The 15,258-nt window shown below is 34.4% G+C and overlaps 1 protein-coding gene across 1 annotated transcript; it reads right to left on the bottom strand.

Moving 5' to 3' along the window:
• Window positions 1-1,367: 1,367 nt before the first annotated feature.
• On the bottom strand, window positions 1,368-12,737 carry fgf7 (fibroblast growth factor 7). The gene is made up of 4 exons (XM_051870156.1): window positions 11,155-12,737; window positions 9,427-9,870; window positions 2,737-2,843; window positions 1,368-2,571 (listed from the first exon to the last, which is right to left on the bottom strand). Exons 2-4 carry the CDS (start codon window positions 9,707-9,709, stop codon window positions 2,356-2,358), a joined length of 606 nt encoding a protein of 201 aa, XP_051726116.1. The 5' UTR covers window positions 9,710-9,870; window positions 11,155-12,737; the 3' UTR covers window positions 1,368-2,355.
• Between the last annotated feature and the right edge of the window lie 2,521 nt (window positions 12,738-15,258).

The raw sequence follows: 15,258 nt of genomic DNA, 5'->3' as shown, positions 1-15,258 counted from the left end.
ATTATGAGTAGAAAGAAAGTGTATCGACATGAAATCGCTGAGATAACGCTTATTTTGCTTGAAGCCCATTTCAGCCACATAAGAAAAAAAAATCATGCTTTTGTAAATCATAATTATGACATAAAAAGACATATTTATGAGATTTCACAAAAAATTGATAGTCAATTATGACATATTAAGTCATATTTATGAGATGTTAAAAATATGACAAAAAGTCAAAATTATGACATGATCATAATTATGAAATACTGTCATAATGAGATAAAAAGTTGAAATTATGACATACAAAATTCATAATTTTGACTTTTTGTGAAAATTATGACATGATCATAGTTATGAAATACTGTCATAATTGAGATAAAAGTTGAAATTATGACATATGAAGTCATAATTTTGACTTTTTGTCATATTTGACATAAAAATTCAACTTTGACAATAAATTGTCAAAAAGTCAAAATTATGACATGATCATAATTATGAAATACTAAGTCATAATTGAGATAAAAGTTGAAATTATGACATATGAAGTCATAATTTTGACTTTTTTTATAATTGACAAAAATTCAATTATGACAAAAAATTATGACAAAGTCGCAATTATGACATTAAATAATAATTACGAGATTAAAAAATCAATCAATCATAATTAAGACAGTCAGAATTTTGACTTTGTGTCATAATTATGCATAAAAAGTTAAAATTATGACAATCATAGTTATGACATACAAAGTCATAATTGACAAAAGTTCAATTAACAAAAATTAACAACAAAAAAAATCGAAATTATGATAGTAAATCGTAATTATGAGATTAAAAAATATCCAAATTATGAGTCAAAATTTTTACTTTTGTTGAAATTGTGACACTAAATCATAATTCGGACATACTAAGTCATAATTATGAGGTTAAACAGTAGAAATTATTAGATAAAACATCAAAATTGAGTTTCTGTCATAATTTTGACTTGGTATTAGTACTTTGAATGTCATAATTTTGACTTTTTATCTCAAAATTTTGACTTTTATGTCATAATTAAGTATGATTTTTTTTTTTCTTATGTGGCTGAAATGGGCTTCCGTAGGAAGGTCCTACTGTAAAACACTGAATGAAATGTCATTTTCTGTCTAAACAAAAAATCCTGTCAGTCATTGTGGTTCGTTTGATGTCATCATTATGTTCAGTAACTTAATTTCTTGCAGTGAATTTTCTCCCAGCCGCTGTAGCGGACGCAACTGGCCGATCGGTGTTAAAAGGAGAAAATAAGATAAATGTAGTGAGCGATTTGTAAAGCTGATCATCTGTTTTTTGCAGCCGTCGTGTGTCCAGATAAAGGCCTCGTGAACATCTCAGAACACGCCACTCCAGAGAAAGATATATACATGTTTTATTGAGATTGATCTATAATCATATAAAACCTCAGATTTCACTTAGTATTCTAGCAGCAAAATATAAACTCCTGCGTGACTCTCTGTGAGTGTTTGCAGCACAGAACACAGACGATTATTTCAGAGCCAGCGACACATATAAATATCATAAATAACACACAACGACACATGGACACAATCACATTAGAGCTCTGAGTGATTATGTTGAAACTAAATATGGTCAGACTCCCACGTCAAACCCATTTCACCATAATGTGTTTGATTTCATCCGATTGGATGGTGAAAGTGTCTATATATGAAGGCGGTTGATCAATAATGGAAAGGAAAGTCGTTTATGAATAAGTGATGGAAGATTGTGAAGACAAACATTGTATTTCTTAGAATACAGTCACTATAAGAGCAGGAAGATGAATGTTAATTGCATGTGATTTTTAGAAATAATAAATGACCCAAACCCAAAGATTAAACAAATTAAATAAGGGAACTGATTGAAATGGAAACGAGAACGGAATGTCTCAAACTAAATGAAAAGGAAATCTCCTCAGGATGAATGTTGAAGGGATGTTAGTATATAAACTGAAGGTGTGTGATATTGTCGTACACACACAGCGCTGCCATATTTAATGACCATTCGTATAAATGCATTGCAGTGTTTATTTGGCGTTTTCATTCTTAATGGCTGTGAAAGTGCAGTGAACAGAAACATAGACGCTCTGGTTATTCTCTCTAAAAAATATAAAAATAGTTTTTATCTCCAAACACAGAGAAGTATTTATAACTGTTTGTTTACATGAGTCCAAAACATTTTCATATATAAACCGTGGTGTCGCTTCACCAGCTTCTTCTCGTGTGTGAGTGGCAAAGAAAGAAAGTATGTTTTATCGATAATGTTTTCAGCTGAATTACTGACAGTAATCTCACATGCATCACGCCAGACGAGTAAAAAGCCAAACCAGGTCTGTTTCTGGCTTCACGCCAGCTTCTTCTCGTCTTCCTTGCACTTTCGAGGGATGAAGTGAGAAGTGATGCTCTCTCTCCTTGTCTTCTTTCCTTTCAGCGGCCGGCCGTTTTTTGACAGAGCGATGAACATCTCTTTGCCGTCTTTAGTCTTTTTGACGGAGGCGTACGCTGTGTAGTAGTTCTCTAAAAACACTTCTTTGAAGTTGCAGCTGTCGTTGTATTCTTTCTGTTTGGAAGAGGTGAAAATAGGTATGACAGAACTTTAATTTGCCGTAAAATCTATATACGGTTTGCTCATTCGCTATATTTACTCTTAATCAGCCATGAAACGTGAGAATGCATTAGCTGGAATCAGATTAAAAGATGTGTTTGCAGGACGGAGGGGTTTTACTTTGCCCTGTAACATTCCGGTGCGGTTCATGGAAATGTAATACTGGCTCTTCAGTCCTTTTATGGCCAACACGCCGCCCTCAGAAACCGTCCTGATCTCCAGAACACCTGAAACACAGACAGTGGATCAGCCTGAGCGTTTGAAGACACGCAGCAGTGTGTGTGTGTGGAGCCAAATATACTTTGAAGGTCAAATTAGCTTTGAAAAAGCGTTGTTTAACCCTCTGCGGCTCCTCACATGAACACCTCAAATGCAACTCTTTTTCCCCCCAGTAAAATCTGTGTAATATATTTTTGTTCAACAATATTTTTTATTTAATATTTTGCATTTTGAGGGAGTGTTATGGTACTAAGTAATATTTATGCAGTAATTATGCAGTAATTTTGTTTCCTCAAATTTTTACAGTACAATACAATTATTTATTTTTTCAGCAAACCCCTTCATTGCGGTGTGCTTTTTTCTGCATCATGGCTGATTTGTAGATTGTACCCCCCAAAAATTCTGTGTATTTTAGTTTTTGTTTTGTTTTTTGTTTTTTAAATTTCCCATTAATTTCTATAGCGGTCATTTTTAACTATTTTGTGACTATTTTTAGGACCATTTAACCTTTTCGAATCATGTCCACAATTTTTTGTGTGTTCACATACACTACCAGTCAAAAATTACTATTTTTAATGTTTTTGAACGAAGTCTCTTATGCTCATTAAGGCTGCATTTGTTTCATAATAAATAAATAAAAATATTGTGAAATATTATTACAATTTAAAATTATGGTTTTATATTTTAATATACTTTAAAATATAATTTATTTCTGTGATCAAAGCTGAATTTTCAGCATCATTACTCCAGTCTTCAGTGTCACATGATCCTTCAGAAATCATTCTAATATGATGATTTGATACTCAGTTATTATCAGTGTTGGAAACAGTTGTGTTGCTTAATATTATTTTGGAACCTGTGATACTTTTTTCAGGATTCACTGATGAATAAAAGGTTAAAAAGAACAGCATTTATTCAAAATATAAATCTTTTCTAACAATATAAATCTTTACTATCACTTTTTATCAATTTAACACATCCGTGCTGAATAAAAGTATTAATTTCTTTCAAAAAAAAGAAAGAAAAAAATTACCCCAAACTTTTGAACGGTAGTGTATATTGTTACAAAAGATTTCTATTTTAAATAAATGCTTTAACTTTTTATTCATCAAAGAATCCGAAAAAAAGTATCACAGGTTATAAAATAATATTAAGCAGCACAACTGTTTCCAACATTGATAATAAATCATCATATTAGAATGATTTCTGAAGGATCATGTGACACTGAAGACTGGAGTAATGATGCTGAAAATTCAGCTTTGCATCACAGAAATAAATTTATATTTTAAAGTATATTAAAATAGAAAACCATAATTTTAAATTGTAATAATATTTCACAATATTATTGTTTTTTCTGTATTTATTATTAAATAAATGTAGCCTTAATGAGCATTCAATTACAAACTTCACCGTTCAAAGTCCAATTTTAAAAAGGAAGCAGTAAAATCAGTGTAATATATTTTTGTTCAATAATTTTTTTTTTTATTTACTGTTTTGCATTTTGAGAGAATGTACTAAGTAATATTTATGCAATAATTATGATCTATTTTTTTCCACAACACAATATAATTAATCAATGCAAAATATTTTTCAGTAAACCCCTTCATTGCGGTGTGCTTTTTTCTGCTTCATGGCTGATTTGTAGATTGTACCTCCCAAAAAATTCTGTGTATTTTAATTTTTTTTAGTTTACCCATTCGTTTCTATGGAGGTCATTTTTAACTATTTTGTGACAATTTTTTGGACCATTTAACCTTTTTGAATCATGTCCACAATTTTTTGTGTTCACATAGCAAGTGCCACAACAGTCATACCATTCAGATGAAGTACAAAATTAAAAAAATAAAGAACATTTTTTGGTCTAAAATGACTGTAGCGTACTGAAGGGTTAAATCTGACAGGGGGGGAAAGTGGTTCATAAATGACCTAAATAACATTTAATTCTTTGGATATTTGGCCACTTAATTCATTTCAAAACACATTTAATTTAATTTATGGTTTAAGGTGATGTGGGCCATTTTTTTTGGATTTAAAATACTACCTAATATGACAGTCGAAGGTTGATTCTTTCGAATCTTATGAACTTTTATTGTTTGAGAATCCCATCCCATGACGTGGCCTGAGCTGATTTTTCTGTTTAATGACACACTTCACCTTTCAGAAATCTATTTTTATAGAGAAAACAGTTTCATTTCTTAATATAAGATCTTAACTGAAGATGAAATATCAGTATCAGATGGTTCAATCAACAGTGAGTTAAAAGTCGACAAGCTCCAGTTGCACTCCATATCAGATATTTCACAGCTGAAGGGCCTGTTTGTTGTTTCGCTCATGTTTTCTTGTCGTTTTAAGCTCTGTGTGTGTGAGTTGTGTAAGGACACTCAAATACATGTGTGCGTCTCTGGAAGTGTTTGGTTTACATGTGAGCAGCTCTAATGGTATAATAAGCTGCTGTCACGGCACAACTCTGACAGAACCTCAAAACGCGTCTGCTTTTCTCTCCCACGGCGCTGTTCGCCCCTCTCCTACCCTCACTGCATGTCTTGCATGCGCTCTGTGCGTGCAGTTGTCGGCCACATCTGGCTGTATCAATTTTTCTTCTTTTCAGCGCCAGCTGACGTAATCATTTTCCCTCTGGAGCAGAGATGCATGCCGTCACGCCAACACAACGACTTTCTTCTTGTACACAAACAAAATTACTAATAACCAAACATGCTTGAGGCTGATGTTATACTGTATATATCATTAAGGGTATTAATAAACATTTTAATTATTATTAAACAGAATAATTCATTATGTATTGATGCATGTATCATCAGCCTCAAGTCTGAATTTAAGTTTCATTTTGCTTCACAATTTGTTTTGACGCTCTCTACACAAACAAAACTGAAATCTTTTTCAGTGAGTTGTACTTCCATGTAACCACATTGACTTTTAACTTCTGACCACTAACTAAATCCTCTAACGAAGGGAAACAAGAGCTATAAATATGGCCCCAACACAGAGCACCTGTTTCTCTTTACGCCTGTCACTCCCTCGTCACACTGCCTCGCGACCTGCTAATAATCCCACTGGAATTCTGACCAGGCTGATTGCTTCACCCTCAGATAGAGTGGGATATCACTGTCTACTAATATAACGTAAAGTCTTTACCAGACATAAACGTACATAAATTAATGTATAGTCTAATAAAGCTTAATAAACATTATTAGATTATAAAACACTCAACAAATCAGTAGTGACATTTAAAGTGACATGCAACTATATTTTTTGAATTTCATATTTAATATTCATATTCATATTTAACATTGTACATAATGCACATGATCGGTTTAGCATGATGTAATGTAATATTGTTTGTGAATCTAACTAATGAAAGCTTTTGTTGCTTCATCACTGCTTTAAATGCCTTAATGTTGCTCTATTGCTACTTTATGTGTCTTATTTTCGCTCTATGGCTACTTTAAATGTATCCATATTGCTCTATCGCTACTTTAAATGTCTCAAAGTTGATCTAGCTACTTTAAATGTATCCATATTGCTCTATCACTACTTTAAATGTATCAATGTCACTATTGTTACTTTAAATGTATCCATATTGCTCTACGGCTACTTTAAATGACTCAAAGTCGATCTAGCTACTTTAGATGTATCCATATTGCTCTATGGCTACTTTAAATGTCTCAAAGTTGATCTAGCTACTTTAAATGTATCCATATTGCTCTATCACTACTTTAAATGTATCAATGTCACTCTATTGTTACTTTAAATGTATCCATATTGCTCTATCGCTACTTTAAATGTATCCATATTGCTCTATCACTACTTTAAATGTCTCAAAGTTGATCTATCGCTACTTTAAATGTATCCATATTGCTCTACGGCTACTTTAAATGTCTCAAAGTCGATCTAGCTACTTTAGATGTATCCATATTGCTCTATCGCTACTTTAAATGTATCAAAGTCGATCTAGCTACTTTAAATGTATCCATATTGCTCTATCACTACTTTAAATGTCTCAAAGTTGATCTATCGCTACTTTAAATGTATCCATATTGCTCTATGGCTACTTTAAATGTCTCAAAGTTGATCTATCGCTACTTTAAATGTATCCATATTGCTCTATCGCTACTTTAGATGTATCCATATTGCTCTACGGCTACTTTAAATGTCTCAAAGTCGATCTAGCTACTTTAAATGTATCCATATTGCTCTATCACTACTTTAAATGTATCAATGTCACTATTGTTACTTTAAATGTATCCATATTGCTCTACGGCTACTTTAAATGACTCAAAGTCGATCTAGCTACTTTAGATGTATCCATATTGCTCTATGGCTACTTTAAATGTCTCAAAGTTGATCTAGCTACTTTAAATGTATCCATATTGCTCTATCACTACTTTAAATGTATCAATGTCACTCTATTGTTACTTTAAATGTATCCATATTGCTCTACGGCTACTTTAAATGACTCAAAGTCGATCTAGCTACTTTAGATGTATCCATATTGCTCTATGGCTACTTTAAATGTCTCAAAGTTGATCTAGCTACTTTAAATGTATCCATATTGCTCTATCACTACTTTAAATGTATCAATGTCACTCTATTGTTACTTTAAATGTATCCATATTGCTCTATCGCTACTTTAAATGTATCCATATTGCTCTATCACTACTTTAAATGTCTCAAAGTTGATCTATCGCTACTTTAAATGTATCCATATTGCTCTACGGCTACTTTAAATGTCTCAAAGTCGATCTAGCTACTTTAAATGTATCCATATTGCTCTACGGCTACTTTAAATGTCTCAAAGTCGATCTAGCTACTTTAAATGTATCCATATTGCTCTATCACTACTTTAAATGTCTCAAAGTTGATCTATCGCTACTTTAAATGTATCCATATTGCTCTATGGCTACTTTAAATGTCTCAAAGTTGATCTATCGCTACTTTAAATGTATCCATATTGCTCTATCGCTACTTTAGATGTATCCATATTGCTCTACGGCTACTTTAAATGTCTCAAAGTCGATCTAGCTACTTTAGATGTATCCATATTGCTCTATCGCTACTTTAAATGTATCAATGACACTCTATCGTTACTTTAAATGTATCAATGTCACTCTATCGCTACTTTAAATGTATCCATATTGCTCTACGGCTACTTTAAATGTCTCAAAGTCGATCTATCGCTACTTTAAATGTATCCATATTGCTCTATCACTACTTTAAATGTCTCAAAGTTGATCTATCGCTACTTTAAATGTATCCATATTGCTCTACGGCTACTTTAAATGTCTCAAAGTCGATCTAGCTACTTTAAATGTATCCATATTGCTCTATCACTACTTTAAATGTATCAATGTCACTCTATTGTTACTTTAAATGTATCCATATTGCTCTACGGCTACTTTAAATGTCTCAAAGTCGATCTAGCTACTTTAGATATATCCATATTGCTCTATGGCTACTTTAAATGTCTCAAAGTTGATCTATCGCTACTTTAAATGTATCCATATTGCTCTATCGCTACTTTAAATGTATCAATGTCACTCTATTGTTACTTTAAATGTATCCATATTGCTCTATCGCTACTTTAGATGTATCCATATTGCTCTACGGCTACTTTAAATGTCTCAAAGTCGATCTAGCTACTTTAGATGTATCCATATTGCTCTATCGCTACTTTAAATGTATCAATGACACTCTATCGTTACTTTAAATGTATCAATGTCACTCTATCGCTACTTTAAATGTATCCATATTGCTCTACGGCTACTTTAAATGTCTCAAAGTCGATCTATCGCTACTTTAAATGTATCCATATTGCTCTATCGCTACTTTAAATGTATCAATGACACTCTGTCGTTACTTTAAATGTATCCATATTGCTCTATTGCTACTTTAAATGTATCCATATTGCTCTACGGCTACTTTAAATGTATCAATGACACTCTATCGTTACTTTAAATGTATCAATGTCACTCTATCGCTACTTTAAATGTATCCATATTGCTCTATCGCTACTTTAAATGATTCCATATTGCTCTATGGCTACTTTAAATGTCTCAAAGTCGATCTATATTTTAAATGTATCAGTATTGCTCTATTGCTACTTTAAATGTATCCATATCGATCTATTGCTACTTTAAATGTATCAATGTCACTCTATGGCTACTTTAAATGTCTCAGTGTCACTCTATTGCTACTTTAAATGTTTTAATGTCACTCTATCGCTACTTTAAATGCCTCAATGTCGCTCAACCACTACTTTAAATCTATCAATGTCGCTCAACCACTACTTTAAATCTATCAATGTCGCTCTATGGTTACTTTATTTGTCTTAGTGTTGCTCTATCGCTACTTTAAATGTATCAGTGTCGCTCTATGGCTACTTTATTTGTCTCAATATCACTTTATCGCTACTTTAAATGCCTCAGTGTCAATCTATCGCTACTTTAAATGTTTCAGTGTCTCTCCAGTGATAAATTCTCCGTGAAGCTCCTGACACATGAAGACCAAATGTGTTTTTTGAAATTAAGGTAGAACCTCAGTCAGACATGTCAGAAGTGAGTGATAATCTCTTACTGTAGCAGTTGTTGGGATCCTGCGTTCCGTTGATATTCCCGTTCTCATCAATCATCAGAAACCACTGTGTGCGACTATAGAGGCGTCGGATTCGAACGTCCCCTCCTTCCATGTAGTCGTAGTTCCTGGTGTGGCGTTCGTGTTTGGAACAGTCAGTCACAGACGCCTGCCCAGCGACCCTGTCGCCATCACACACGCACACACGGCTGACAACCAGCATGACGTGCAACCACAGTCCACACGGCAACTTAGGCAGTTTCCATGGCAGCGTCCATTTGCGCATTATACTGCGTTTCTCAATGAGTTCATGATCCACATACTGAAGGCAAAACTCTGGTTGGATCTTCAAGCCGTGGGAGATCCGCTTGGACCCTTTCCCAGTAAAATCCTCAGACTGTGGAGTGAAGTCGGACCTCCTCCTGCAGCATCAGAATCTCCTCAGAGCTAGAGGAGGCAGCAGTGTATTAGTTTCTGTTGTTAGTGACAGTCAAATGATACAAATCAACAAACGGATGCTTCACACACTGTCCATTCCTGATGAAGATACAGTCAGTTCATCACTCACCGCAATAATCAACATCATTCACATATAAACCAGATTCTATATGTTCAATGTCTTTAAAATGAGTCTCACTGTCACTATATCGCTACTTTAAATGTTTCAGTGTCACTCAATTGTTACTTTAAATGTTTCAGTGTTGCTCTGCTGCTACTTTTAATGTCTCAATGTTGCTCAATTGTTACTTTAAATGTTTCAATGTTGCTCTACTGTTACTTTTAATGTCTCAGTGTTGCTCTATTGGTACTTTAAATGTTTCAATGTCACTCAATTGTTACTTTAAATGTTTCAGTGTTGCTCTGCTGCTACTTTTAATGTCTCAATGTTGCTCAATTGTTACTTTAAATGTATCAGTGTTGCTCTATCGCTACTTTAAATGTCTCAAAGTTGATCTATTGCTACTTCAAATGTATCAATGTCACTCTGTCGCTACTTTAAATGTATCCATATTGCTCTATTGCTACTTTAAATGTCTCAAAGTCGATCTATACTTTAAATGTATCAGTATTGCTCTATTGCTAATTTAAACGTATCAGTGTCGCTCTATGGCTACTTTATTTGTCTCAATGTCACTCTAATGCTACTTTAAATGTTTTAATGTCGCTCTATCGCTACTTTAAATGTCTCAATGTCACTCTATTGCTGTTTCAATGTTGCTCAGTTGTTACTTTAAATGTTTCAGTGTTGCTCTACTGTTACTTTTAATGTCACTCTATTGCTACTTTAAATGTCTCAGCATTGTATCTATTCTTTCTTGAAACATCTCAATATCACTTCTTCAGATGTTTCAGTATCACTTTATTCCTACTTTAAATGTTGCAATATTGCTGTTTTGCTAATTAAAATATAATATAAAATTTCAATATTGCTCTATCACTGGTTTAAATCTCAACATCTATCTATCCTTTCTTTAGTGTCTCACTACCACTTTATCTGTAATTTAAATATCTGTCACCACTTTAAATATCGCCACTCAATATTGCTGCTTTAAATGTCTGAAAATTGCTCTATCAGTGTTTTAAATGTCTCAGTATTGCTTTACCAATACCTTAAATTACATTATATTCGTTGCTATTTCACTCTGTCTCTCTTCCTAGTTTCTGCCAAACTAACTTATGACAGAATATATTGATTTAAGATGTTATAATAAAGTCTTAAAAGTGACTTACTTGTGCCTCCAGGATTTGTGCTTTAGTCCAGACGATTTCAGAGAAACTTCCAAAGTGACGCACCGAGAGAGGGAGTTTTGGGGCAGCCCGTCTGTGCTGTGCATCTTCTCGTGTTGCTGAACGCTGCGCAATCTCTGATAAAAGCCTCTTGCTGACCTCACTTCTCTGCAATTACGCCTCAGCCACTCAGCTGTCACTGGGATGCTGGAGCGAGAGAACGAAAGAGAGAGAGAGAGAATCATCCGTTTCTGCCAGCCAGGCCTCCGGTGGACGTGAGAGGGAGCTGTAAACATGAGTGCAGCCGTTCTCTCTCTCTCTCACTCTCTCTCTCTCTCTCTCGCTGAGGTATGCTGGAAGAATCCTGCGAGATCTGCACACAGACTCTAAGAAACTGCTGTTGCATTGACATCCACCGATTTATTAAAAGAAATCACATGACGTGACTTTCTCAAGATCCCGCAGTTCTCATATGTGATCTGAAGGGTCTCGTCTGTCATTTGTTGCTGTCTTACAGACAAACATCAAAGCATGAGTTGAATTCAAAGGCTGATAGTGAATCTTTGAGGGTAATAAATCTAACGAGGCGGGCCACAATTGAGGAAGCTAAACAGAGGGCCGTTCACTGCTGGAATGGTTCATCTCTGCAGAAGGTCAAGCACTCTTTCACTTTTCCTGTTTGTATTTAGGAGGCAAATTTACAGTTTTACACACCTGGCCTCCGCAGCTCTCGGCACATCAAACGTTCCCAGAGTTTGGAGCCCCGAGGGAGACGCTGCGCACGGCCGACAGACACGCAGACCTCTGGACGCTCCAGTTTGCTCTTTCATTTCCCAAACGATGGCTCGTAAAACGGCTGATCTAAAAGCTCACGGTCATTTGCAAATGGAGAAGCCTTGTATTTCCTTTCACCTTAAAAACGTAATTAGGTTTTACAGGAGCATGCGATCTAAAGCTGTTTGAGTTTCTGTACAGGAAGACCGTATCAGATGTAGACGTGATTCTGCTGCACCCAGATTTTATAGTTGAACATCAGAACAGAAAGTTTCATCCTCCTTTCAGCCACTGCATAAAACATATTTAGCACAAATCTGGGTCATATTTTCTTTCGTCTGGTGTAGTTTTGTTTGTGTTTTTTTTTTTTGAGAATGAGTTCATGTTCATGTTCTCAGCTAACAAAAATATGGTCGTTTTGCCATTATGTTATGAAAACATTATTTCTGAGCGCTTAAAATGTCCAGTTTTTTTGACGTCAGAAATGTTTTTTCTTGGTTATGCGAACGTTAAGGGAACGTTCCATTTTATTTTTTGCAAATATTATGGGAACGTTAATTTTGAATGTTCTAAAATAAGTAGTAACACTTAAAACTTAACTAAAATGTTTCAGAAACAGTACATAAATAATGTTTTTGTGCTGATGTTTTGAAAACGTTTTTAGAGACCGGATAACTTTGTACGAACTTTCTATTAACGTTACTGGAATAATGTTTGTTCGAAACATTGAGAGAACCTTGCCACAACGTTCGGAGAACGTTACCTGTTAGTTGGGTTGACATCTGACAATTGACTATTGAATACTGTAGAGTTTGATTGGATGTCATCAATGTCAACAGACTCTTTAGAGGAAGAAATGTTTATTTTCCTGTGCTAATTATGCATGATTATATCATTGTAATTCTCATTATGTAAGTCAAAAGCATCTGTAAAATGAATAAATGTGTTTAGTGTTGTTTATTCCCTGCTGTTTAATTGTTTTACCACAGTTAAAGAGATTCAAAGCCGAGTCAAACTTTGAGAAAGGGTTAATCTGATGCTGATCTGCATTTGTCGCTTCTCTAAATGAGTTTCATCCTGAAACTCGCATCACGTTCTCACTGAACTGAATCTCTCTGCGTTCACTGGACTGTATCACTCACTATGTTTACAGTCCCAGCGGCCATTTGAGTTTATGGCTGAAATGATAGAGCGAGTGACACATCAAAGCAGTTCTGGAGGAGAGAGAGAGAGAGAGAGAGCTCATGTTGTCTGTGAACTTTAGACGACTCTCTCAGGTGGATCTGCAGGTCTCCTGCTGTTTTAATTGCACCTGAAACGGCTGTTATAACCCAAACGAACATGCAATCCAATTTACGTCTGTTTACTCTGGGCTTATGGAGAATAACTTTGACATATAATATCAATAAACACGAGAACTGATGAAAGTGTGAGCTTGTTTTGTCTGTGCTTCATCAACAGCGGGATGGCGCTTGGCTCTCACCTGCTCTCGGGGTTTAAGGTCAGTCTATTCTGAGGAGCGGGTGGCGTTCGGGTTAATCCGCTGCTTTCTGCATTCCCTCTTAATTGGTGAGCTCATGGGATCATGGCTGTTAACGGTGGGCTGTTCTTTAAATAGCTACGGTTGTGCTGCTCGAGTCTTGGATGGATTGAGGAGAGAAACATTGTGTACATGTGAAAAATCAACATTGTCAGCTCATTACAAATGTGAATGCTTCATTTGTGTGTCTGATCAGACACTGATAATGTTTGATTGTATTTTTTCACTTCTGTTATCTGTGTTTATTAGGGTTGAGGGCTGAAGGTGTCGCACCTATTGTTTCTGTTGTGACATCATCATCATCATCATCAGACTTGGAATCGATGGCGGCCTGTAGAATTACATGGTAAGACGTTTGCCGCACTGACTAGGGTCTGACTGGTCAACACACTTTCTAGCGCCACCAACTGCTCAAATTTGACTCTTTCTTCTGCTTATAACACTGGTCTAGAAATATAATTTTCCCCCTCTGATTTCTCATATTGGTTTAAATCAGAATTTTTTATCACACAATTCTGACTTTATAACATGAGATATAAACTCTCAATTCTGAGAAAAAAACGTCAGTCTTTTTTCCCTTACAATTGCACCTATCTCGCAATTCTGACTTTATATCTCACAATTCTGACTTTATATCTCGCAATTCTGACTTTATAACTCGCAATTCTGACTTTATAATTCAATTCTGACTTTATATCTCGCAATTCTGACTTTATAACTCACAATTCTGACTTTATATCTCACAATTCTGACTTTATAATTCAATTCTGACTTTATATCTCGCAATTCTGACTTTATAACTCACAATTCTGACTTTATATCTCGCAATTCTGACTTTATAATTCAATTCTGACTTTATATCTCACAATTCTGACTTTATAACTCACAATTCTGACTTTATATCTCGCAATTCTGACTTTATAACTCGCAATTCTGACTTTATATCTCACAATTCTGACTTTATAATTCAATTCTGACTTTATAACTCACAATTCTGACTTTATATCTCGCAATTCTGACTTTATAATTAAATTCTGACTTTATATCTCGCAATTCTGACTTTATAACTCGCAATTCTGACTTTATAACTCACAATTCTGACTTTATAACTCGCAATTCTGACTTTATATCTCACAATTCTGACTTTATAACTCACAATTCTGACTTTATATCTCACAATTCTGACTTTATAACTCGCAATTCTGACTTTATAATTCAATTCTGACTTTATATCTCGCAATTCTGACTTTATAACTCACAATTCTGACTTTATATCTCACAATTCTGACTTTATAATTCAATTCTGACTTTATATCTCGCAATTCTGACTTTATAACTCACAATTCTGACTTTATATCTCACAATTCTGACTTTATATCTCGCAATTCTGACTTTATCTCTCGCAATTCTGACTTTATATCTCGCAATTCTGACTTTATAATTCAATTCTGACTTTATAACTCACAATTCTGACTTTATATCTCGCAATTCTGACTTTATAACTCGCAATTCTGACTTTATATCATGCAATTCTGACTTTATATTACACAATTTTGAGTTTATAAAAAGTTTTGCATCATTACTTCACATGATCCTTCAGAAATATCAAGAAATATTTATGATTTTTAGCAGTGGTAAAAACAGTTGTGTACAATTTTTTTCTGTGTACAATTCTTTGATGAATATAAAGTTCAAAAGAACAGCACGATGATTTTCTTTATCCTGTTGATGTAAAGACTATATCAAAATATTTCTTCTCAGGAGGCAGCTTTGTCACTTTTTTAACCCTGATG

Source organism: Ctenopharyngodon idella, chromosome 18 (assembly GCF_019924925.1).
Source record: "Ctenopharyngodon idella isolate HZGC_01 chromosome 18, HZGC01, whole genome shotgun sequence".
NCBI lineage: Eukaryota > Metazoa > Chordata > Actinopteri > Cypriniformes > Xenocyprididae > Ctenopharyngodon > Ctenopharyngodon idella.
This window is presented reverse-complemented; position numbering and strand designations above follow the sequence as displayed.